This window comes from Peromyscus maniculatus, chromosome 22 (assembly GCF_049852395.1).
Source record: "Peromyscus maniculatus bairdii isolate BWxNUB_F1_BW_parent chromosome 22, HU_Pman_BW_mat_3.1, whole genome shotgun sequence".
Taxonomy (NCBI): domain Eukaryota; kingdom Metazoa; phylum Chordata; class Mammalia; order Rodentia; family Cricetidae; genus Peromyscus; species Peromyscus maniculatus.
The window spans coordinates 13,796,048-13,822,479 of record NC_134873.1 but is presented as its reverse complement, the minus strand read 5'-3'; the positions used below and the strand labels follow the sequence as shown (position 1 = coordinate 13,822,479).

The 26,432-nt window shown below is 39.0% G+C and overlaps 2 protein-coding genes across 10 annotated transcripts in view; one reads left to right on the top strand and one right to left on the bottom strand.

Moving 5' to 3' along the window:
• Positions 1-26,432, top strand: part of LOC102922927 (vomeronasal type-2 receptor 116-like) — a 181,590-nt gene that overhangs the window by 89,655 nt on the left and 65,503 nt on the right. The window contains exons 5-6 of one of the 3 annotated variants that reach the window (XR_013047375.1): positions 366-412; positions 2,311-2,473. The exons of the other annotated variants lie outside the window; for them this stretch is intronic. The gene's annotated coding sequence lies outside the window, so the exon portion shown is untranslated. Of the gene's footprint in view, positions 1-365; positions 413-2,310; positions 2,474-26,432 lie in introns of those variants that run through there. 3 annotated transcript variants of the gene reach the window in all.
• Positions 2,689-21,956, bottom strand: LOC102922620 (vomeronasal type-2 receptor 116-like). Of its 7 annotated transcripts, XM_042267015.2 has the most exons (8): positions 21,767-21,956; positions 8,152-8,164; positions 7,732-8,011; positions 6,551-7,357; positions 5,515-5,739; positions 4,656-4,779; positions 4,123-4,125; positions 2,689-3,593 (listed from the first exon to the last, which is right to left on the bottom strand). In XM_042267015.2, the coding sequence occupies exons 1-8, from the start codon at positions 21,954-21,956 to the stop codon at positions 2,689-2,691; spliced, it is 2,547 nt and encodes an 848-aa protein (XP_042122949.2). The 7 variants fall into 7 exon arrangements, with proteins under 7 accessions (XP_042122949.2, XP_015864591.2, XP_042122948.2 ...); XM_016009105.3 differs by lacking the exon at positions 8,152-8,164 and having other exon boundaries at positions 21,751-21,956; XM_042267014.2 differs by lacking the exon at positions 4,123-4,125.

Below are 26,432 nucleotides of genomic sequence, written 5' to 3'. Positions count from 1 at the left end.
TAGTATTCATTCCTTTCAGTACTGTGTAAGAGATCTTTCTGACTTCCAACTCACCTTGTTGGAAATTTGTGTTCCTGATGAAGACTTTTCTTGTTGTGTGACATAGTGATCTAATAGAGTTTTAATTTGCATTTCCCTCATGGTTGAGCACTTTTTAGAAATATATTATATTATATCTTTGGATATTTTATACAATGTATTTTGTGGGATTTGATTTTTTTACAGTTACTTGTTGATAATTTCATTCATAAGAACTGCATTTACATTATTTCCACCACATGCTCTCCCTGTACCCCATCTCATGTTCCCACCTTCCAACTAAAATTCATGAATTCTCTTTAAAATTATTTTTTATATACACACAGAAAGATAGAGATGTATACACCAACACACAGAGAGACACAGACAACTGGTGAGTACATTTATTGTTGTTCGCTTGGGGTCATCCCTAGAGACAATTAAGTCTCCATCTCTCAGCACCCATTGATTGCCTGTAGTTCTCCATCTAGGGGTGTGGACATATAGGAGATTTCCCCATATCTTTGACATGTCTACTGGTGATGACACTGTATGTAGTTCATATTTAGGTGACCAGCTTTTTAAGATATCATAGGTGCAGCTTCACTGTTATAGAGAAGGTACTCTCTTTCAGTAGGCACCCTAGTCTTCTAGGTCTTACTGTCTTTCAACCCCTTTCCATGATGTTCCTTGTGCTCTGAATGGAGGGGTCATGTTGTACATATATCAAATTTGGTTGGACATACCACGACAAGTTGGATGTTTCTGCTTTGGACTCAGTGTGTTGAAAAGAAGCTTTGTCATGAGTGGCCAGGACTATGCTTATTTGGGGATATAAGAATAGATTACCAATATTATATTTGTTCAGAAAGTAGCAATAATTGACTCTCCCTTAGAGTCCAAGACATCACTAATCATATGTAGTTGTCTAAATTTACAGTAACAAACATAAATTCCTATTGTTGAATGCCTTGAGGACAAATAATCAGGTGTTGGTTACTCCAAATATATATTTGCCACAATATCACTTTTGAATATATTTTGCCATCATAGTCTTTATGGTGGTTTATTTTTCAGCTGAGTAGAACTTAGAATTGCTTTTCTCTCTTGGAAGTTTTTAGCATCTTCAGACACTCTGAAAGCTAGTCCTCAGGGAGGAAGCTTGCCAGTCAATTCCATCTCAGTACTTCCATGTCCATTTCTGAAGTGTGTGGTGTCTTCAGCAACAGGGAACGTCTTTAATGTCTGGGAGGCAACAAAATGAGTGCCCATAGCTTATATAGTTTTGAGAGTCTTTTGGATTCCTCTGACAAATGTCTTGAGGAACAGTTTTTCATGCCTGATACTGAGGTTCTGTTAAGACTGTCTGTGTATCTTGGGGAACTGTTATCAACCCATGAAGTGCAGATTCATTTAATATTTATATGTGAATACATATGTAATTAGATATATTATATATGTATTTCTAATTTTACTTTTGATTAAAACTTTTTCCAAATAATACATTTTGATCATATTTTCCCCTCTGTAAATGCCTTCTCGATCCTCCTCACCTATCTATTCATCCAATTTCATGTTTTTTCTTCTTTTTCTTAGACAAAATAAAGCATAAATGGAAATTATAACAAATAAACAAAAATATAAGAAAAACAATGCCTAAATAAAACAAAATAATCAGAAAGCCCCATGCCCAACACACACACAAAGAAAAACACACGAAATTTGTCTTGTGCTGGTCATCTACAACACAAAGCAGGCCATTTCCTGGAGTTTGGTTGACATAACCATTGAAACTCCACTGGAGATTTCTTTTTTGAAACAGGCATGAATTGCAAAATACTTCTTGTTTTGGGATGGGATTTAAATCCATGTCCATTTGTTAATATTGGGATATTTTATAATTTGTTCTGTGCCTGCCAGTCTTATGCATGCTTCCAAAGTCTTTTGAGTTCATATGATTGCCAGTCCTTTTTGTTTCTGGATGATAATGCATCCATGAAATCATCCACTATATTTTTCTGTCCCTTACAACTTTTCTACTTATTTTTCTGCATAGATCCCTGTGGCTTGAGTTTTGGAATTGATCTATATAACCTGGTGCTGAGGTGATATTCTAGGGGACAACACCTATTTATGTCATCAAATATGGAAAAGTCGAGCTGGTGCCCAACTAGAAACCTTTCCTATACTGACTAGCATTCAAGGTGCTAGAAGAGTACTCTGCATGCTACCATAGGAAAAGTAGGTGGGAATAAAGACTAACTGGGGTCCATTTATTAATGATTCCTGCAGTTTAACGTGAAAATTTAGAACCAATCGATCTATCAACAAACCATCCCTCCACACCTAAGGCTCAGGGGATACTGAAGGACGAAGGAAAGATTTTGAGAGGCAGAAGATGGGGTGTTTCCTGTGAGAATATGTCTTCTATGAACAATAAAAGGTATTTCAGAAAGTCTCACCTATATGACCACTAAATGTAAGGTAAACACGGATGAAATTATCAAACTTGATAAAGGAGATGGGAAAAAAGATCAAAAGGCCTAAAGCTTACTCAGAGAACTGGTAGCAAATGATTTATGCTGGGAAAGGAAGAGGTGTTTATCACCAGGAAAGGAGGGGAATAAAGATATTTTAAGTATCATCTAAACGTTTAAAACTATAAAGGGTTCAATGAAGAGATTTATCCCTGTACTTCTGAAGAGAATTTGAATCTGGTCTTATTAAAATAACATAACATTTTGGGACAAAGATGCACCCTAACAGACCTGCACTGGAGGCCAAGATAGAAAAGACCTCCACAGCCACCATAACCTTCCCCTTTGTGCTGTGGTAGACAGGAAGGAAGGTGACCCAGACACTGCAGAACACCAGCATGCTGAAAGTCAGGAATTTGGCTTCATTGAATCTGTCAGGAAGATTCCTGGCCAAAAAGGCCACAGTGAAGCTTCCCAGAGCCAAGGAGCCAAGGTATCCCAGGACAAAATGGAATGCAATGACCGAGCCTTTGTTGCACACAATAATGATCTGCCCACGTTCAGAGTGTGTATCTGTATCAATAAAGGGAGGGGATGTGACCAGCCAGATTCCACAGAGAACAAATTGGACCAAGGTACAGATGGGAATGACAAAGTTAGGTGCCCCTGATACCAGCATCCCTCTCATCCTTCCTCCTGGAGCAGTGAGCTTGAAGGCCAGGACCACAGTAATAGTCTTGGCCAAGACAGTAGACACAGCCACTGTGAAAAAGACTCCAAATGTGGTCTGCTGCAGAGTGCAAGTTACTATGTTGGGATGCCCAATGAAGAGCAATGAGCAGAGGAAGCAGAAGGTGATGGAGATCAGTAAGATGTAGCTGAGAATTTGATTATTGGCTTTTACAATAGCAGTGTCATTGTACTTTACAAAAGCACCAAGAACAAGAGCTGTGAGGGCAGAGAAACACAGGGACATGCAGGCCAGTGTCATTCCCAATGGGTCTTCATAAGATAGAAAGGAGACATGTCTTTGCAGGCAGTGTGTGTGTTCTGTGTTTGAATACTGGTCTTCTGGACAGCTCACACACTGTTCCATATCTGCAGAAGGACATAAACAACAAACCCTCATCACATCTCATCATTATATAATTAATCATTTAGTATCTGTATTAATAAGAAGATACCTCAATAATCATTTTGGTGTTGAGCAATAATTTCCTTCATTGTTCCTGTAGGGAGCAGTGAAGTCAGGCTGCTCTGTAGCAATCCCTCCCTGGTGATGACGCACACCAACTTCTTCATAGAGGCAGCTAAGACATTACTTACTCTTGTTTATTAACTTACATATTCATGTAATTTTTAAAAATAAGGAAAATACTTGGTTTCTATGTGTATTATAAATGGTAATATGGAACAGCTGAGATTAGTTATTTCCCTCAAACTTTCAATTTATTAGACATAGATCTGTGGGCTGCGCACACGTGGTGGTTAGAGTGAGAATTGTCCCTAATTGCTCACAGATTGGAAATCTTGGTCACTAGGTAGCAGCACTGTTTGAAAAGTTTAAAAGATGTGTTCTTATTGATATTAAATGGCATAAAAGAAGTGGCAACCTCAGGGCAAGAACCCACTGAACTAAGTTTCTAACATGTGAAAAGGAAGTAAAGAAACAGCTTAAGCAGTAAAGTGAATCATAAAAATAGAAAGCTGGTGATCTTAAAGAAGATCTTAAACATATTTCATTAACAACGATAAGAGCCTGAAACTTTTTTTCAGGCTCCAAGCTGTGTGCCAGGAGGACATGATTGTGGACTGATCTTGTCATAAATTCAATTTGTACAGGGGTTAAGGAAGATTAGATATGTGGATAGCAATACAATGTGCAAAATTTTCTTGTAGAATATGTTACAAAAATGTTTTGTTTTTAATTAAACATTCTTTGGAAAATATAAAATCTGTGACCATCATAATGTGAGCAAGATGTGTGGTTTAAGGAAGATGGTGCATGTTTATTCCAGGGTTCATAATATGCTTGATATCACTAAAATAATTAAATTAAAATCTCATATTTTGTGTCTTCAGTTTCCTTCAAGGCCCTTTTTAATTTTGAAAAAAGAAGATATTCAGTTTCAGCAATTTCTTCTATACACAAACACATACCTGTCTCATTGGAAATCTCATTCTCTGGGCACCAGGCACAGTCAAAGCAGCAGTCTGCTGTTTGTTCCTGATGAAATTTCCTGAATCCAGGAGTGCATGTCATACTGCATGTAGAAGTGGGAACCTGAAGCAAATGAAATATGAGTTGGTAACAGACACAGGTTACACATATTCTTCTATCATGCATTATTTGTCAAAATCAGGTATCTGAGCCTTTTATATAAACGTGCACTGGAAATGAAGGCCATACAATATTTAATACATTATGTGATATTGTATGTACAAAGTTTTTGTTTAGATGTTATAAATTGTTCCTTCCTAAATTGATTGTTCTTGAAGGTTTTAAAACTCAAAAGCAAGGATAATGAGTTGGGTGGGAGGAAAAGAAGCATGGAACAATGAAGAATTATAGGATGAATATGAACAAAGTACGTTGTAGGAGACTCTCAGACTTAAAAATTTTTAGGTTAACAAGAAAGTTTAGGATATAGAGAAATGTTTCTGGAGTCAATTGCATGGTATCCTTGATTAGGCTATAAAGATGTTCACATAGAATCACACAATTTCATGGTTTGTACCTAGTTTAAAGAATTTCATAGTCTAAATAGTTATATTTTTATTTTGTATATGTGTTTCTGTGGAGTAGGGTGAATTGTAATGCATCCTTAAGTGTCCATGGAAGCCAGAGGCATGTGGACTTACAGGAAGTTGTGAACCATCAAACACAGGTGCTGTGTGAACTGAGCTTGGGTCCTTCCCAAGAGTTGTGATTGTTGTTAACCACTAAGTCATCACTCTGATGCCACAAATATTTATAACACAGATGTACTGAATAGAATGAAAATTATGGTGTACACACCGGTGTTGCTCCCATGGCCCACTCTAAATCTTCAGAAATGTGCAGTTGTTGGTTCTGTGGGAAATAAGGGGAATAACCTCCTATTTTCACCTTTAATCCAAAGCCTTGTGGGAAATTCCAAATGTTGTAAATGTCATACTCTGCACATAGTTTTTCTCTTGGATTCATGTTCACCAGCTCTCCAATAGGGTTAGTAAATACCCTGCTCTTCAGCAAAGAAGCCATCTAAGTGAGGTGTATCATTAGAAGATTAGAAGTAAGACAAAGTGACATTGTGAATGACCCTAATTTTAAAATGTCTTCCAGAAAAGACAAGTATATTGAAGATATGCTATCTACTGAAATACAAGATATCTCGTGGATAATTAAATTTTCACATCCATTTTTTATGGTGGAAATAGAAGAAATACTTACCAAATAATGAGAAACATAGTGAAAGAGATCTGAACACTCATTCCTTGTATGAAAACTGTCAAAATGGATGTTTTTACATAAGTGTGTGTGTGTTTAGCAAAAGTTATATTAATAAAAGAGAAATCAGAAAATTAAGAAGGAGTGAGAAGCCTGGAAGTTTTTGAAAGGAAGAGAAAGAGTGTGTATAATGTAAATACAGTATACATATATTAAATAAAAATAAATTTAATAAGAACATGCAGTCCTTATTTTTGTCTCCATAATTAATTGATATTTCATATAAATAATTATTCATGACATTGATCAACACATATTTTATTTCTTGAGAAAGAAATTTTCTTTGAGTGTTCTCTTGAGGATTTTATTTTCCAATAGTGAACTCATTTGGCAAAATGTTGAGATTCATTCTCACAAAAATAACTGATTTTCATACATAATGTTGTCATCTATTGAATGTTAATTTTGTGCAGTCTATTGACCCACATAAAAGATTCATATTAGGGAGTTTTGAGGAACACACATCTTTTGAATGAAAGTCTCTGACAAATACATATGAACATTTGTGGAGCCATTTAACAAACAATATCATGACTTAAGCATGATGAAAAGTGAGATGCTTTACCTGATGACAGTCATAGGATAAACCTTTGAGTTCAGCTATTTGCTGAGATTCTACTTGCTGGAGAATGATTTCATGGTAGGTGTAGGCCACAGCATATACAGCATTGTATAAATTGTAACCTTCTTCACTCAGGTCCATGTCAAATCTGTGTTGTGATAACCACTCCAGTGTAATGTTGAATGAAAAATGATTCCTTGTGCTATAGTTGGTCTTGGAGACTGAACAATTAAAATAATTCCATTTTATTCTCATCTGTGAAATGTCTACTGGATATTTGGAAGTGTTCATTGTTTGCATAAAATTCTTAAATTTAGAAACCTTGCCATGGTGGTGTGCAAAAGTGACAGTCCCATGGAAGAGATCAAGGCTGAAATCTCTCTTACATGTGGTGATATCCCATTGTGAGGTGGTGACCCAGATTCTCTGTACACCTAAACATCCCCATCTTCTGAAGCTGATTTCTAGGGTAGAGTTCATTTCTCCATAAATGATAGCAACCTTTGCTGATGATGTCATGATTTGTTTGTCATATATTCCAGCCCTTGTCATGTATAACTGTATGTTATCTGGGATCACATTCACAAAAGCTAAACAGACTCCATTTCTTTGCATCTCTTCTCTAAAGTTTGAGAGAAACTGAATTCCTTGGTCATCATCTGAGATGACCATCCCTATCCAGGTCCATGTGAAATAAAGCATCAAAGAGACCATGGCATGGGGCAAACATGTATCCTTCTGTGCTATCTGGTAGACATAGGATAAATGGATATTGTCACTCAGGATAGGATGAAATGGTCCAAAGAAAATCTGAAGGATGAAAAACAAAGGAAGCCATGTGAGGAATATAATTGGCAGGAAATTCATTCTTAGATATGAGTTGTGTTTCTCACCTTTAGAATTCCTAAAATGGACAGTAGGATTACCCTGTAAATGTGTATTAGTCCTATTGGATTCTGGATTATTTGTGACAAGTCTGAATGTTCAACAATTTTTTTATGTTTCCCCCATTCATTTATTCTTGTAATATAAGGACATACTGGTGACATACCAATATCTGATTATTTAATCTTTTAGAATGTATAGAACAGCTCACACAAACCTATGCCACCCATTTATTCTCTGTAGGAACTTAGAATTGGCATAGATAAGCTATTACCTCCCCTTTTACAACACTGCCTCACCTTTGGAGCCTTGATATAGATTGCCAGTTTTAAAGATGTAGTCCATGATGGTCCTGTAAGTACTGCATCACAATCATACATTCCACAGTCATAATTAAGAAATCTTGAGGTATTGTTTTGTTGTGAATTTAGTTCATCAATTATTTCCAATGTATCAAAACACATGCCAACAGCAAAGGAAAATGTCAGAGACATGTTGGGTAAAATAAAAGGGTTCCTGTTGATCTCATCAGTAGCAAAAAACAATACCAGAAAAAACTCATATTTTGATGTTGGTATTCTAAAAGAAGACACATGAGCATCATGGAGGATGCTGCAAACATGAAAATTTCAAAACAGTTGAAGCAAGCCTTTTTATATAATCCCTCTAAATTTCAGCATTGATTCTCTTTTCTAATGCAGGACATGAAATAAGAGAACTTTAAAACTGAAACTATTTTCAGAATTAATCTTAATAGAAAATTCTGATGTAAAACTTTTTATCTTTGTGAAATCTTGAAAGAGCTTGTGTGATCTCTGAATGCCATATATGAACTAGAACATAGCCCTAGCATTCATTCAGCTATATATTTGCCTAGGGATTCTCATTTTAAAGAAACATGAAAAAAACCCATTACTTGAACAATATAGCTAATCAATGACATTGTATCTTTTAATTGTTAAAGGATAATTATTAAAGAATTGAAATTTAACAGATTTTTATTAATTAACATTTTCATTTATTCATATAAAGTATCTTGATCATATTGAGTATAGCAAAAATCATTCAGTAGATGTTGGCCACAAATCTCCACTAGAATACTCCTTCTTTACCCTAGGCTACACTGGTACTAGAAATCCCAGTCCCGACAGCACACCCTCACATGGACTCATTATTCTGGCTCACAATCCAGCAGAAGTCTCCCTCTCTATGGAGACCAATATACACTAGGAGCCCCACAATACTCCAGCTCTACCAGAGGCCATGCCAGTACAATTCACCTCATCAGTGTGCAACAGCACCCCTTTTCCTGGGCTCCATATCCCAACATAGAACCATGGTAGAATACTCTATGGTTCTACTGAGGCTATGCAGGTAACAGGAACCCCAGAAAAGATACTACCAACCAACCAAACAACCAACCACTAATACCCCTTAAAATTCAATTATCTCCAATAGCACTGCCTCCCCTGGTTCCATATCCCTGCTTATAACTCTGGCAGAGGACAACCACTCTACCAGAGGCCATGCTGGTATTATGAACCCCAGGTAACTGGAGCCCCAAATACTACACTGTTATCTAGAATCCCAGAGACCACACAAAGTTCCCAGAACCCCAGAATCCCCCAAAGGTAGCACCCAAAATCCCAAATGCTGCACAGGTCACCAAAAACCCAGCTGAGTCACACAACTAGACCTTGAAGACTTTCTGGTCTCCAGAACTGCAGGCCACTCAGGCCAGAAGACAAGAGAGGAAACAGAAAGCAATGGGGTAAACACCCCCCAAATCATACAACAAAGATAAACTCAGAAATCAACACTTAAACTAATAATAAAAACCCAGATGACTAGAGGCCAGTGTAAGAGCATAACCAACAACATGCAGGGCAGCATGGCACCACCAGACTTCATCTATCCTACTACAGAAAGCCCTGGATACTCCAACACCATGGAAACTCAAGAAAACAACTTTAATTACAATTGTACGAAGATGATAGAGGCCCTTACAGAAGAAACGAATAAATCCCTTAAAGAAATCCAGGAAAGCACAAACGTGAAGGAGATGAATAAAACCACCCAAGACATTAAAATGGAAATAGAAGCGATAAAGAAAACACAAACTGAGGAAATCTTGAAGATGGAAAGAAAATACAGGTATTCGAACAGGAACTACAGAATGGAAGAGAAAATCTCAAGCTTAGATGATACGATAGAAGAGAATGATACAGCAGTCAAAGAATTTATTAAATCTAAATGTTCTGACACGAAAGATCCAGGTAATCTGGGGCACTATGAAAAGGCCAAACCAGAGAATAATAGGAAAAGTAAAAGCTAAGATTCCCCACTCAAAGCCCCAGAAAATATCTTCAACAAAATCATAGAAGAATACTTTCCTTCCCAGCCTGCCCCTGACGACTTCCCTTCTGGACCAGAGGTGAGTGCCTGGGTCCAGCCCGGACCCCATCCCTGGCCACCAGCCACTCCTGAGAGGCCTGCCCAACTTGGCACCAGGTTCTGGCCACCGGGCAGCTCCCCTTCTAGCCCCACCGGGAGGGATCCCCATTTCCAAGCCCCCGGCAGCCCCTGCAGTCTCCGCGCCCTGCCCCCACGCCCATCTGCCCAAGACCCCAGCCACTTCCTGAGACTTAGAGACCGGCCCCCAGCTCCCAGCCTGTCCCCGACTGCCATTCTGGACCAGAGCTTGCCCCTGACTTCCCTTCTGGACCAAAGAGTTGGACAAGAGAACTCCCTTTTGGACAAGAGAGAGAGAGTCTTCCTGAGTCTGTCAGCTCTTTGTGAAACAAGTCCACTGATAAGACCAAGAAGGAACCACAAGGAGATGGGCAGACGTCAAAGCAGAAGTACATACAGCAAAATGAAGAGCAATACAGCATCACCAGAACCTAGCTCGCCTCCAACATCTAGACCTGAACACCAAAAATTGGAAGAAGCAGAAGAAAGTGGCCTTATGAGTAACTTCATGAAGAAGGTAGAGGCTTGTGTAGAGGAAAAGACAAGAAAATTGGAAGAACGCTGTAAACAACTAGAGGAAAGGGCAAACAAATTAGAAGAAAACAATAAAGCCCTCCAAGAAAACAATAAAGTCCTGGAAGAAAACATTAAAATCCTGGAAGAAAACAATAAAGCACTGAAAGAAAATCATGAAAAAGCAATGAAACAAACAAAGGAAACAGCCCAAGAACTGAAAAGGGAAATTGAAAAAATAAAAAAGACACAAACAGAGGGAATGCTGGAAATAGAAAACCTGAGTAAAAGATCAGGAACTTCGGATGCAAGTATAACCAACAGAATGCAAGAAGAGAGGATTTCTGGCATTGAAGATACAGTAGAAGAAATAGTTCCATCAGTCGAAGGAAACACTAAAGCCAACAAAGTCATGAACCAAAATGTCCAAGAAATCTGGGACACCATAAAAAGACCAAACCTACGAATTATAGGGATAGAAGAAGGTGAAGAATACCAACTCAAAGGCACAGAAAATATATTCAACAAAATTATAGAAGAAAACTTTCCCAACTTAAAGAAGGAAATGCCTATGAAGATACAAGAAGCTTACAGAACACCAAACAGACTAGACCCCCAAAAAAAGTCCCCTCGACACATAATAATTAAACAACTAAATGTACAGAATAAAGAAAGAATATTAAGAGCAGCCAAGGAAAAAGGCCAAGTGACCTATAAAGGTAAACCCATCAGAATAACACCCGATTTCTCAATGGAGACTTTGAAAGCCAGAAGGACCTGGACAGATGTAATGCAGATACTAAGAGACCATGGATGTCAGCCCAGACTAATATACCCAGCAAAACTTTCAATCATCATAGACGGAAGGAACAAGACATTCGAAGACAAAGCCAGATTTAAACAATACCTATCCACAAACCCAGCCCTACAGAAAGCACTAGAAGGAAAATTCCAACCGAGGGAAGTCAGATACACACTTGAAAACACAGGCAATAGATAAAGCCACAACAGTAAACCCCAAAGAAGAGAAGTACACACACACTACCACCAAAAATAACAGAGATGAAGAATCACTGGTCATTAATATCCCTTAATATCAACGGACTTAATTCACCTATAAAAAGACATAGACTTACAGAATGGATACGAAAGCAGGACCCATCTTTCTGCTGCATACAAGAAACACATCTCAAATTCAAAGATAGACACTACCTAAGAATAAAAGGCTGGGAAAAGACTTTTCAATCAAATCGTCTTAAGAAACAAGCAGGGGTAGCCATCCTGATATCCAACAAAATAGACTTCAAACTAAAATCAATCAAAAGAGATCAAGAAGGACATTACATCCTCGTCACAGGAAAGATCGACCAAGATGAAGTTTCAATTCTGAACATATATGCCCCAAACACAAGGGCACCCACATATGTAAAAGAAACATTACTAAAGCTTAAACCACATATAAAACCCCACACATTAATAGTGGGAGATCTCAACACCCCACTTTCACCACTGGACAGATCTCCCAAATCGAAACTTAACAGAGAAATAAAGGACTTAACCGATGTCATGACCCAATTGGACCTAATAGATATCTACAGAACATTCCATCCTAACAAGAAAGAATATACTTTCTTCTCAGCACCCCATGGAACTTTCTCTAAAATCGACCACATACTTGGCCACAAAGCAAATCTCAACAGATACAAAAAAATCAGAATAACCTCCTGTGTTCTATCAGATCACCATGGTTTAAAGCTAGATTTCAACAACAACAAAAACTACAGAAAACCTACAGCCTCATGGAAACTGAATAATGCTCAACTGAATCACCAATGGGTTAAGGAAGAAATAAAGAAAGAAATTAAAGACTTCCTAGAGATCAATGAAAATGAAGACACCACATACCCAAACTTATGGGACACTATGAAAGCAGTGTTAAGAGGGAAATTCATAGCACTAAATGCCCACATAAAGAAGTTGGAGAAATCGCACACTAGTGAATTAACAGGACATCTGAAAGCTCTAGAACAAGAAGAAGCAAAGTCTCCCAAGAAGAATAGATACCAGGAAATTATCAAAGTGAGAGGTGAAATTAATAAATTAGAAACTAAGAGAATAATACAAAAAATTAATGAAACAAAGAGTTGGTTCTTTGAGAAAATCAACAAGATAGACAAGCCCTTATCCAAACTAACCAAAAGACAGAGAGAGAGAATCCAAATCAACAAAATCAGAAATGAAAAGGGGGACATAACAACAGACATTGAGGAAATCCAGAGAATTATAAGGTCATATTTCAAAAACCTCTACTCCACAAAACTGGAAAACCTAAAAGAAATGGACATTTTTCTGGATAGATACCACATACCTAAGTCTAATCAAGACCAGATAAACTATTTAAATAGTCCAATAACCCCTAAGGAAATAGAAACAGTCATTAAAGGTCTCCCAACCAAAAAAAGCCCAGGACCAGATGGTTTCAGCGCAGAATTCTACCAGATCTTCAAAGAAGAGTTAATACCAATACTCTCTAAATTGTTCCACATAATAGAAACAGAAGGAACATTACCAAACTCCTTCTATGAGGCTACAATTACCCTGATTTCTAAACCAAACAAGGATGCAACAAAGAAAGAGAACTACAGACCGATCTCCCTCATGAACATTGATGCAAAAATACTCAATAAAATACTGGCAAACAGACTCCAAGAACACATCAGAACAATTATCCACCATGATCAAGTAGGCTTCATCCCAGGGATGCAAGGGTGGTTCAACATACGAAAGTCCATCAATGTAATACACCATATAAACAAACTCAAAGAAAAAAACCACATGATCATCTCACTAGATGCAGAAAAGGCATTTGACAAAATCCAACACCCCTTCATGATAAAAGTCTTGGAGCGATCAGGAATACAGGGAACATACCTAAACATAATAAAGGCAATATATAGCAAACCAACAGCCAACATCAAATTAAATGGAGAGAAACTCAAAGCAATTCCACTAAAATCAGGAACGAGACAAGGCTGTCCACTCTCCCCATACTTATTCAATATAGTACTTGAAGTTCTAGCCAGAGCAATAAGACAACATAAGGAGATTAAGGGGATTCAAATTGGAAAGGAAGAAGTCAAGCTTTCCCTATTTGCAGACGACATGATAGTATACTTGAGTGACCCCAAAGATTCCACCCAGGAATTGATAAAGCTTATAAACACCTTCAGCAACATAGCAGGATACAAGATCAACTCAAAAAAATCAGTAGCCCTCCTATATACAATGGACAAAGAAGCTGAGAAGGCAATTAGAGATACATCACCCTTTACAATAGCCAAAAATGACATAAAATACCTTGGGGTAACACTAACCAAGCAAGTGAAGGACCTATATGACAAGAACTTTAAGTCCCTGAAAAAAGAAATTGAAGAAGATCTCAGAAAATGGAAAGATCTCCCATGCTCATGGATAGGCAGGGTTAACATAGTAAAAATGGCAATCTTACCAAAAGCAATTTACAGATTCAATGCAATCCCCATCAAAATACCAACACAATTCTTCACAGACCTGGAAAGAACAATACTCAACTTCATATGGAAAAACAAAAAACCCAGGATAGCTAAAAGAAACCTGTACAATAAAACAACTTCTGGAGGCATCACAATCCCCGACTTCAAGCTCTACTATAGAGCTACAGTAATAAAAACAGCCTGGTATTGGCATAAAAACCGACATGTGGACCAATGGAATCGAATTGAAGACCCTGACATTAACCCACACACCTATGGACATATAATTTTTGACAAAGAAGCCAAAAGTGTACAATGGAAAAAAGAAAGCATCTTCAACAAATGGTGCTGGCATAACTGGATATCAGCGTGTAGAAGGCTGCAAATAGATCCATATCTGTCACCGTGCACAAAACTTAAGTCCAAGTGGATCAAAGACCTCAACATAAATCCAGCTACTCTGAACCTGCAAGAAGAAAAAGTAGGAAATAGTCTTGAACGCCTTGGCATAGGAGATCACTTCCTAAATATAACACCAGTAGCGCAGACACTGAGACAAACAATCAATCAATGGGACCTCTTGAAACTGAGAAGCTTTTGTAGAGCAAAGGATACGGTCAACAAGGCAAAGCAACAGCCTACAGAATGGGAAAAGATCTTCACCAACCCCACATCTGACAGAGGACTGATATCCAGAATATATAAGGAACTCAAGAAATTAGACATCAAAAGGACCAACAGTCCAATTGAGAAATGGGCTTTAGAACTAAACAGAGAATTCTCAACAGAGGAATCCCAAATGGCTGAAAGACATTTAAGGAATTGCTCAACTTCCCTAATCATCAGGGAAATGCAAATCAAGACAACTCTGAGATACCACCTTACGCCTGTCAGAGTGGCTAAGATAAAAAACACTGAAGACACTTTATGCTGGAGAGGATGTGGAACTAGGGGAACTCTCCTCCACTGCTGGTGGGAATGCAAGCTTGTACAACCACTTTGGAAATCAATATGGCGCTTTCTTAGAAAATTGGGAATCAATCTCCCCCAGGATCCAGCTATACCACTCCTGGGCATATACCCAAGAAATGCTCAATCATACCACAAGAGCACTTGCTCAGCTATGTTCATATCAGCATTGTTTGTAATAGCCAAAACCTGGAAACAACCTAGATGCCCTTCAACTGAAGAATGGATAAATAAATTGTGGCACATATACACAATGGAATACTACTCAGCAGAGAAAAACAATGACATCACACGGTTTGCAGGCAAATGGATGGATCTAGAAAAAATCATCCTGAGTGAGGTAACCCAGACTCAGAAAGACAAATATGGTATGTACTCACTCATAGGAAGATGCTAGATATGGAACAAGGATGACTAGACTGCTACTCACATCACCAGTGAGGCTACCTGGAAAACGGGACCCCAAAAAAAGACACGGAGAAATGGACGAGATCTACATGAATAGCCTGGTCATGAGTGGGAACAATGAAGGGCGACAGTCGAGGGAAAGAGTGGGAGATCCTAGCTGGATCAAGAAAAGAGAGGGAGAACAAGGAATAGGAGACCATGGTAAATGAAGACCACATGAGAAGGTGAGAAGGGGAGGAAGCAGAGAGCTAGGGAGGCCCACGGAGATCCACAAAGATACCCCCTCAAAAGACTGCTGGCAATGGTCGCGAGACGGCAGGAACTGACATACTCTGGTGATGGGATGGCCAGACACCCAGATAGTGGTGCCATAAACCCCATCCAAGGACTGAGGAATCTGAAGGCAGACATCCATGGCTGGGCCCCTGGTGGAGCACTGGGAGTCTAATTAGTGAGTAAGAAGAGGGTTTATATGAGCGAGAATTGTTGAAGCCAAGGTTGGATAAAGCACCAGGACAAATAACCAAATGAATGGAAGCACAGGATCTATGAACCAAAGGCTGCGGGGCCCCCAACTGGATCAGGCCACCTGAACGGGTGAGACAGTCATTTGGCTTGATCTGTTTGGGAGGCAGCTGTGCATTGGTGCCAGGTCCTGGGCTCGTTGCATGAGTTGGCTGTTTGAATCCTGGGACTTATGCAGGGACACTTGGCTCGGTCTGGGAGTGGGGAATGGACCTGCCTGGACTGAGTCTACCAGGTCAACTCCGGTCCTCGGGGGAGACCTTGATCTGGAGGAGGTGGGAATGGGGGGTGGGCTGGGGGGAGGGGTGGGCGAGAGGGGGAGAACAGGGGATTCTGTGGCTATTATGTTGAACTGAATGGTGTTGTAAAATAATAATAATAATAATAATAATAATAATAATAATAATAATAATAAAAAAACCAAAAAAAAAACCAAAAAAAAAAAAAAGAATACTTTCCTAACCTAAAGGAGGAAATGCCTATAAAGGTATGAAAAGCATACAGAACACCAAATAGATTTAATCAAAATGGAAAGTCCTCCTGCCACGTAAGAGTCAAAACACTAGACATACAGAACAAAGAAAGAATGCTAAAACAGACCAAACCTAAGAATAATAGAAGTAGAAGGAGAAGAATTCCAACTCGAAGGCCCAGAAAATAGATTTAAAAAATCATAGAAGAAAATCATTCTAACCTAAAGAAGGACATGCCTATAAAGGCAAAAGAAGCTTATAGAACACTAAATAGATAGGACCATAAAATGAAGTGCCCTCACCACATAATTATCAAACACTAAGCATACAGGAGAAAGAAATCATATTAAAAGTTGCAAGAGAAAAAGAACAAGTAAGTTATAAAGGCAGAACTACCAGAATTACACTTGACTTTTCAAAAAAGATTAAAAGTCTTAAGGGCCTGGACAAATGTCCTGCAGACACTAATGGACCACAGATGCCAGTCCTGAATTGTACACCCAGCAAAACATTCAATCAACCTAGATGGAGATAAAAAGATAATCCATGGTAAAGTTAAATTTAAACAGAACAGCCTGTTTTGCCTTTTTAACCCCCAGTTATATTGGAAGTAATCCATCATATATCTTCTTTAGTGTCTTTGAGTGAGACTGTGTTGAATTAGGCTAATGTACAGGATAGTGCTTATTGTGGTTTTCTATAGATACATTTTTTTAGAGAGCAAAAATTAAAGTACTTTCTGCAACCTTTGTAACTTTTATACTTAAGACACTGGAAAATCAATTTGGCCATTAAATGGATAAAAAACCTCTACCTTTCTCTGTGGTCACTGTTTGTATGATCAAACAAATTCAACTTGAGACTGTACATGTAAAGAAATCTGAGGCATTTTCACACAAAAAAGATTTATAGTACCTTTGAGATTTCAGGTAGTATTTGAAAATTGGTAAGATAGAGCATAAAAAAGGCAAAAGGAAATTGGGCAAGGAGTACATGTTTGCAGTTGCTGCTTCTTGGGAATGCTGAAGCAGGATTGCTTGGTCCCAGGAGACTATAGTCATCCTGGGAAACACGGTTGTACCAGCTAATTTTTGTGTTAATGAGAAACAATCTAGGGAAGAAGGAATGTTAATCAAGAAAATCCCACCATGGGAAAGGCCATTGGCTAGGCTGTAGAACATTTTATTGATTGATGATTGATGTGGGAGGGGCCAGCTCACAGTGGAGAGTGCCTCATCTTGGCAAGTGGTCCTTGATTGGTATGAGAATGCAGGCTGAGCAAGTTATGGGGAGAAAGCGAGCAGGGATCCTCTATGGCCTCCACAGTAGTCCAAGACATCATGGGAATAGGAAAAGGCAGGGTGCCTGGGAAGCTCTCAGGTATCCACTGCCTTCTGATGATGGACAGTGATGTGAAAGTGGAAGCTGAAGTAAGCCTTTCCTCTCCCCCAACATAAATAGGAAGTAATGACAAATATATGGAAATGTCAGCCATCTGCCTTGACTATCAAATAATGTATATATGTTTTGAAGGATGCATCCAGTAAGTACACATGATAATTAAGTATTCATCAAATGTTTTGTTTCACACAATAGAGATGGAAATGTTAATTATGTTTATCATTATTCACTATTTATATGTAAATAATTATGTGAAAGCCTCTAAATGCTATATTATTTTTGTATGTACTTATTTAAATATATTTTGCAATAAAGCATAGGACATGTTAATAACTTTTCAAAGGTGTCATTAATGAGAATTTCCATTATGAGGTCGAACATCAAAGATGAGTCAACAGAAACGCAAACCCCACTGACCTGAAACTGAAAAACAATAATGTGAAGCAACCATAGGATTCAAAGTGTGCACAGTACACTGGGGCTAACAGTTGTAATACAGTCTTTAAAATTCCCCTGAAATGCAAACAAAAGTGAATGTGGGTTAAGAGTCAGCTTATAGAAAGCACAGGAACCTCAGCAGATGGATAGATGGATAAAGAATGTCCAGGCACATTGTATAGCTGCAGAGTTGAGGAATTTCAATACTGTGTCCATTCTCTCTCTACTATGTAGTCACCACTATTAACATCTGACATTCACTGGCTAAGATAAAAAAAAACACTAAAGACAGCTTATGTTGGAGAGGATGTGGAGCAAGAGGAACACTCCTCCACTGTTGGTGGGAATGCAAACTTGTACAGCCACTCTGGAAATCACTATGGTGCTTTCTCAGAAAATTGGGAATAAGTCTTCCTCAAGACCCAGCTATAACACTCTTGGGCATATACTCAATGAATACTCAATCATACCACAAGGACACATGCTCAACTATGTTCATAGCAGCATTATTTGTAATAGCAAGAACCTGGAAATAGCCTAGATGCCCCTCAACTGAAAATGGATAAAGAAAATGTGGCACATATACACAATGGAGTACTATTCAGCAGTAAAAAAACGATGATATTATGAAATTTGCAGGCAAATAGATGGAACTAGAAAATATCGTCCTGTGTGAGGTAATCCAGACTCAGAAGGACAAACATAGTATGTACTCACTCATAAGTGGATACTAGATGTAAAGCAAAGGATAACTAGTATACAACCCACAGCTCCAGAGAAGGTAGCTAACAAGGAGGGACCCTAAGAGAGATGCATAGATAGCCCAGGAAGGAGAAACAGAGGAAATCTATATGAGCAAACTGGGAGTGTGTGTGTGTGTGTGTGTGTGTGTGTGTGTGTGTGTGTGTGTGAGTAAAGGAGGGAAAAGAATGGGGGATAAGAACATAAGGGGATGGGAGGGTCGAGCTGGAACAGGGACAGTGGGAGAGCAAGGAAAGAGATACCATGATAAATAAAGACATCATGGGAATAGGAAAAGGCAGGGTGCCTGGGAAGCTCTCAGGAATCCACAAAGATGACCCCACCTTGGACTACTGGCAATGATTGAGAGGGTACCTGGACTGGTTTACTCTGGTGACCAGTCTAGTGAATACCCTAACTGTCATCATAGAGCCTTTATCCAATGACTGATGGAAGCAGATGCAGAGATCCATGGCCAGGTGCCAGGCTGAGCTCTGGGAATCCAATCAATGAGAGAGAGGAGGGATTCTGTGGGCAGGGAATGTTGAGATCATGATGAGAAAATGTACAGAGATGACCAGCCACACTAGTGGAAACCCATGAACGGTGGACTATAGGTTTAGAGCCCCCATAGGACTAGACTAGGCCCTCTGGATATGGGAGACAGTTGTTTAGCTCATATTGTTTAGGGGACACCCAGGCAGGGGGATTGGGATCTGTCTATGGTGCATGGCAGGCTTTTCAGAGTCCAGTGCCTATGGTTTGACACCTTGCACAGCCTTGGTGCAGTGGAGAGGAGCTTAGACCTGCCTCAGCTGAGTGTGCCAGGCTCTGCTGACTCCCTATGGGAGACTTTGATTTGGAAAATGTGGGGATGGGGAGTGGCTTGGAAGGGAAGACTGGGGGGTGGGAAGAGGGAAGAGGTGGGATCTGTGGTTGGTATGTAAAGTGAATAGAATGGAATACTACTCAGCAGAGAAAAACAATGACATCATGAGGTTTGCAGGCAAATGGATGGATCTAGAAAAAAAATCATCCTGAGTGAGGTAACCCAGACTCAGAAAGACAAATATGGTATGTACTCACTCATAGGAAGATGCTAGATGTGGAACAAGGATGACCGGACTGCTACTCACATCACCAGTGAGGCTACCTGGAAAACGGGACCCCAAGAAAGACACGGAGAAATGGATGAGATCTACATGAACAGCCTGGACATGAGTGGAAGCAATGAAGGGCGAGGGTCGAGGGAAAGAGAGCTGGAGATCCTAGCTGGATCAAGAAAAGAGAGGGAGAACAAGGAATAGGAGACCATGGTAAATGAAGACCACATGAGAAAAGGAAGAAACAAAGAGCTAAAGAGGTCCACAGAAATCCACAAAGATACCCCCACAAAAGACTGATGGCAATGGTTGAGAGACAGCTGGGACTGACCTACTTTGGTGATGGGATGGCCAAACACCCTAATAGTTGTGCCATAAACCCCATCCAAAGACTGAGGAATCTGGATGCAGACATCCATGGCTAGGCCCCTGGTGGAGCGCTGGGAGTCTAATTAGTGAGAAAGAGGAGGGTTTATATGAGCGAGAATTGTTGAAACCAAGGTTGGATAAAGCACAGGGACAAATAACCAAATGAATGGAAACACATGAACTATGAACCAAAGGCTGAGGGGCCCCCAACTGGATCAGGTCCTCTGAATAGGTGAGACAGTCGATTGGCTTGATCTGTTTGGGAGGCACCTAGGCAGTGGTACCAGGTCCTGGGCTCGTTGCATGAGTTAGCTGTTTGAAACCTGGGACTTATGCAGGGACGCTTGGCTCAATCTGGGAGGAGGGGACTGGACCTGCCTGGACTGAGTCTATCAGGTCGATCCCAGTTCTCGAGGGAGACCTTGATCTGGAGGAGGTGGGAATGGGGGGTGTGCTGGGGGAAGGGGAGGGGGGCAGGAAGGGAGAGAACAAGGGAATCTGTGGCTATTATGTAGAACTGAATAGTATTGTAAAATAAAAAAATGAGAAAAACAAACAAACAAACACACACACAAACAAACAAATCTAACATTCAGGATCTGAGAACTTTGTAGACAAATTGAGAATATTTCCTATGCCAAGGAGAGTACACTAGTTCTCCTATAATTTCCTTAATGTTGTATTTACTCACTAATTAAAAGAGATTTTAATCACCTATCTGATGTTAACAATACCTCAAATCTGTGATTCAGCATATGCACAAGTGAAGCAAAATAAAACTATGTTGACATAGAATCTCACAGCTTTTAGTTTTATTTTTTCCATACTCATTATCAGCTCGTGAATGACATTAAGTGTTGTTATAGAGACTATTTTTAAAGCAATGTCTATGACTATTCACAAGTATGTATGTAAAATTCAACATGTAAACATATGCTTGTCACCCTCTTTTCTTTCTATGTATGAAAATGTGTTCTATTGTTAGAGACCAAAATTGAGTAACCTCTTTGTGAAGGCCTTGAGGAATACTTGCTGATGTGGGAACCCTTGTCGCCACTTGAAGAGACACTATAATGTAGCCTCTTCATACTGAACCCATTCCGGTTGTGTGCATTGTGTTTCATATCATGTCAGAGACCCTGTGCAATGTGAACTTTCAACATAAAGAGATCCCTGAGGAGACAAGAAAGAAAAACCTGTCTCTCTAACCTTCCAGAATAGTGAATTGGAATATAAGAGAATTGCACTGCAATGAAATGCATTAGAAAATATTAAAATAATGATCAATAAAGGAGAAAATTTTCTGTAGCTCCCAATGTTACAGAAGAAAGTAGCCAGCCACAGAGTTCTAATTCATAACATTTATGCAGGATATGAAGAAGCTAATGACTTACCCAAAATCAATTAAACCATTATAAAAATCTTCATCTACATGTCCTGGAGTCATGAAAAGAGCAAAACCACAGTCAGTTCGCAAATCTCTGTCATTCTCTTCATTGCTCTTTATTCTCCAAAAGCATCTAGTTTCTGTAAAACCACATAAGATGAGAGAGAACTTCAGGAGCAAGAAGGAAATAAGAAAAACACACAGCTTCTTCATGTCTACCAGGATCTATGACTTGAGCGGATATGACACCCATTTCTCATACAGACAAACATCACACATTCATTTATGTCAATGCGCCTGTTTTATTGCTATTGCAGACTTGGGAGCACATATATACACCTCAGTTTCCTTTTGCCCATTCTGTGTCATGCTCCCTGGATACACCTGGAAAATTCTGGCCTCAGGATCTGCATCTGATATCTGTAACATTTTTTTGTCAACACAGGTCAGAAAATATGTTGTATTATGATCTACAGCCTCAGGTGCCATTATTTCATGTCCATGGCATAAATTCCCCAGAGACAATCTCCTCCTGAACAGTTTGAGTTCCATCCTGTGTCAACAAGCATGTGTACCATTGGGGATCATTTCAGATTTCATCAGAACTTCCATATTAAGACGAGAGGTGACACAGTCGTAAAGGACCCATGGTGTTCAATTGCCAATGTATTCTAGTCACATGTGTGGAATCTCATGAAACTACCTCTGTTTCCTGCTCTCCTGAGAACCTATCATCAAGCCAATACCAGAAAATTTATGAATTACAGTGACTCAACACCTATCCAGTCCAATATCCATGCAAATGCAGACATTCAGTCAAGCCAAGTTCTAAAATACGATCTCTCTGCCTGTTATTCAGGGCATGGGTCAGGTATCTGTAGGTCTTAGCGTCAAATGCAATCTTGGCAATGTTGTCCAGGATGTCAGTGCAGCCCCTGGTTGATGTGCTGCATTCATCCACACCAGTCATCATCAGTACGTTCTTAGGCATCGTTCAGTGAGTATGCCAATGGCTCTGAGGTCAGGGATGAGATGCACCAACAGAGATCCACAGTCACTTTGCACTTAACAGTATGGGGCTTGACAATCTTGTTCCCCCAGTAGCCTCTCTGCACAGGGACAATGGAAAACTTGGCCAAGATGATGGCTCCTCAGAAGAGAGTGGTTACCAAGACCAACATGACCATTGTAGTCCCCAGTAGAGACAAAACCCTTGAACCTGCTCTGTTGGCCAGCCAAAAATCTGCTTCTGCACTGTCATGATCTTTAGAACATCATCCTTTCAGGATGCACCCAGAAAAAAAAATCAGTAATCTTGGATTCCTTAATGGTCAGGGAGACCAGGTAGATCTCCTTCAGGGACTTGATCTTCATGTCCTCAATCAGGCAGCCAAGTTTGGTGAGGGGGACCCACTCCTTGTCTTTGGCTTTACTTCCATGAGCCCCTTGGCCTCAACCATGACCTCAGGCCTTAAAACTGCTTGCTTTGTTCCCGATTTTAGTGGAATGACTTTGAGTTTCTCTCCATTTAAATTGATATTGGCTATGGTCTTGCTGTAAACTGCCTTTATTATGTTTACAGCAAGACCATAGCCAATATAAGTTATAAATAGAAGTTCTGGAGATATTAGGGATAGAGGAACATACCTAAACTGCCTTTATTATGTTTAGGTATGTTCCTCTATCCCTAATATCTCCAGAACTTCTATTTTGAAGGGGTATTAGATTTTGCCCAAGGTCCTTCAGAATCTAATGGGATAATTATACAGTTTTTTTTCTTTCAGCTTATTTATATGGTGGATTACATTGACTGATTTTCTTATGTTGAACCATCCCTTCATCTCTGAGATGAAGACTATTTGACCATCATGGATGATTTTTTTTATGTATTCTTAGAGTACATTCCTGTGTCAAAGAGATTAGATTCCTTTAATCTCTGTCTTTATTGGGGAATTGAGTCCACTGATGTTGTGAGTTATCAATGAACAATGATTGATGATTCCTGTTATTTTTATTCTGGTAGAATGAATGAATGGATGTGTGTGTGTGTGTGTGTGTGTGTGTGTGTGTGTGTGTGTGTGTGTTTCCCTTCCTCCAATTTTGGTGGTCTGGTATTACTTATCCCCTGTGTTCTCATGGTTGTAGTTAACCTCCATATGTGAAACTGTTCCTTGCAGCACTTTCTGGAGTGTTGGATTCACAGAGAAATATTGCTCAAATCTGGCTTTATCATGGACTATCTATTTTCTTCATCTATGGTGACTGGAAATTTTGCTGGACATTCTAGTCTGGTCTGGCATCTGTGGTCTCTTAGGGTCTGCAACACATCTTTCCAGGCCTTTCTGCCTTTTAGTGTTTCCATTGGGAAGTGAAGTGTAATTCTAATAGGCTTGTATTTATTGTTACTTAGTCTTTTTCTCTTGCCACTTCTTATTTCTTTCTTTGTTCTGTACATTTAATGTTTTGATTAATATGCTTTGGGGGGACTTTCTTTGATGATCTATCTATTTGTTGTACTGTTTGCTACTTGTACCTTTGTAGGTATCTCCTTCTTTACATTAGGAAAATTTTCTTCAATAATTTTCTTCAAAATATTTTCTTTGCCTTCAAACTGGATTTCTTCTTCTTCATCTATTCCTATCATTCTTAGATTTTGTATTTTCACCGTGTCCAGTTTTCCTGGATACATTTTGTAAGGAGTTTTTTTTTTTTTTTAAATTTAGGACCAACATTTTCTTTGACCAATAAATCCATTTCTCCTATTGTGTCTTCAATGCCTGAGTTCCTCTTTTCCATCTCCTATATTCTGTTGGTGAAGATTGTGTCTATAGTTCCTGTTCAAATTCTTAAATTTTTGTTTCCAGAATTACCTCAGTTTGGATTTTCTTATTGATTATATTTGCATTTTCAAGTCTTGAACTGTTTTATTTATTTCCTTCAACTGTTAATTGTGTTTTACTGGATTTCTTTAAAGATTAATTAATTTCCTTTTAAAGAACTTCTACTATATTAATAAAGACCACTTAAGGTCTTTTTCTTGTGCTTCAGCTTTGTTGGCTATTCAGGGCCTGTTCTGTCAAGGTTGCTAAGCTCTCATGGAGACATACTGTCATTGCTGTTATTGTCTTTTTATGCTGGTCTTTACACATCTAGGATTGGGAAGATAACAGTTTTGGGTTCTAATATCTGATTTTTGTCTTTGTTAGGTGGGTGTTTTTTCCCATTGGTTTTTGTTTCCTGTTTGGATTTTAGGAGAGTGTTGTGGCCATGTGTTGCTTGAAAAAAATTTTATGTAAACCTGATATGTTTGGCCACTAGGGTTTCCCACTAAAATGTGTTTTTTGGTACTGGGAACTGACACTCAGGAATGGGGATATGCTAGGTATCTAAAGGGGTTCATAGGAGAGAGAAAAATCAGAGTGTTCCATCATGATTTCCTATTTAGTTTCTTTGGTGTGGGTGTACAGGCCTGAAGGAAGTCTCCTCAATATGGGCTGCTATGGAACTGGAGATGAGACTAGGGGATTGGATATGGAGGAATAGAAAGAGAGGAGAAGATGTACAGTTGGCCTACTACTTCCCTGTCAGGAGTGGCCTATGCTTTAGCAGAAAGTGCTTGCTGTAGTTGGAGGCTGAAATAGTCAAAACACTAAACATACAGAACCAATAAATCATATTAAAAACTGCAAGGAATAAAGAACAAGTACCATAAGAAGGTAGACCTATTAGAATTATATCCAAATTCCCAATAAAGACTTTAAAAGCCAAAAAGGCCAGTGTATAAGTGCTATAGACTCTTAGAGATGATAGATGCCAGCCCAGACTGCAATACACAACAAAACCACTTTTAATCATCCTACATAGGGAAAGCAAAATATTTCATGATAAAGTCAAAACCAAACAATATCTATCATCAAATACAGCGCTACAGAAGATACTAAAAGGAAAACATAAACCCAAGGGGGTTAACTATAGCCATAGAAACAAAGAAAATAAGTAATCTCACATCAGCAAAACTAAGAGAAGGGAAGCAAACACACACACACACACACACACACACACACACACACACACACACTATAACCACCACTACCACCAATATAACAGGAATTAACAATCATTGGTCATTGATATCTCTCAGTATCAATCGACTCAATTCTCCAATAAAAAGACAATGTAAGGAACGGATATGAAAACATAATTCATCCTTATGCTGCATGAAAGAAACACACCTAATCATCAAATATAGACATTGCCTCAGAGTAATGGTTGGAAAAAGATGTTCCAAGCAAAATGACCTAAGAAACAAGCTGGTGTAGCAATTCTAGTATCTAACAAAGAGGACTTCAGACCAAAATTAATCAGAAGAAATGGCAAGTATACTTCATACTATCAAAGGCAAAATCCAGCAAGATGAGTTTTCAATTCTTAGCATCTATAATTTTAATTTAACACCATTCACATCTGTAAAAGAGGTATTACTAAAGCTTAAACCACACATTGGACCTTATATATTGATAGAGGAAGACTTTAGTACTTCCCTTTTATCAATCCAGACAGAAACTAAAGGGAGAAATACTACTGCCAACAAACCTTATAAACTAAGTGGTCCTAGACAGCTATCTACAGGTCATCTCACCCAAACTCAGAAGAATATACTTTCTTCTCAGCACCTCATGGAACTTTCTC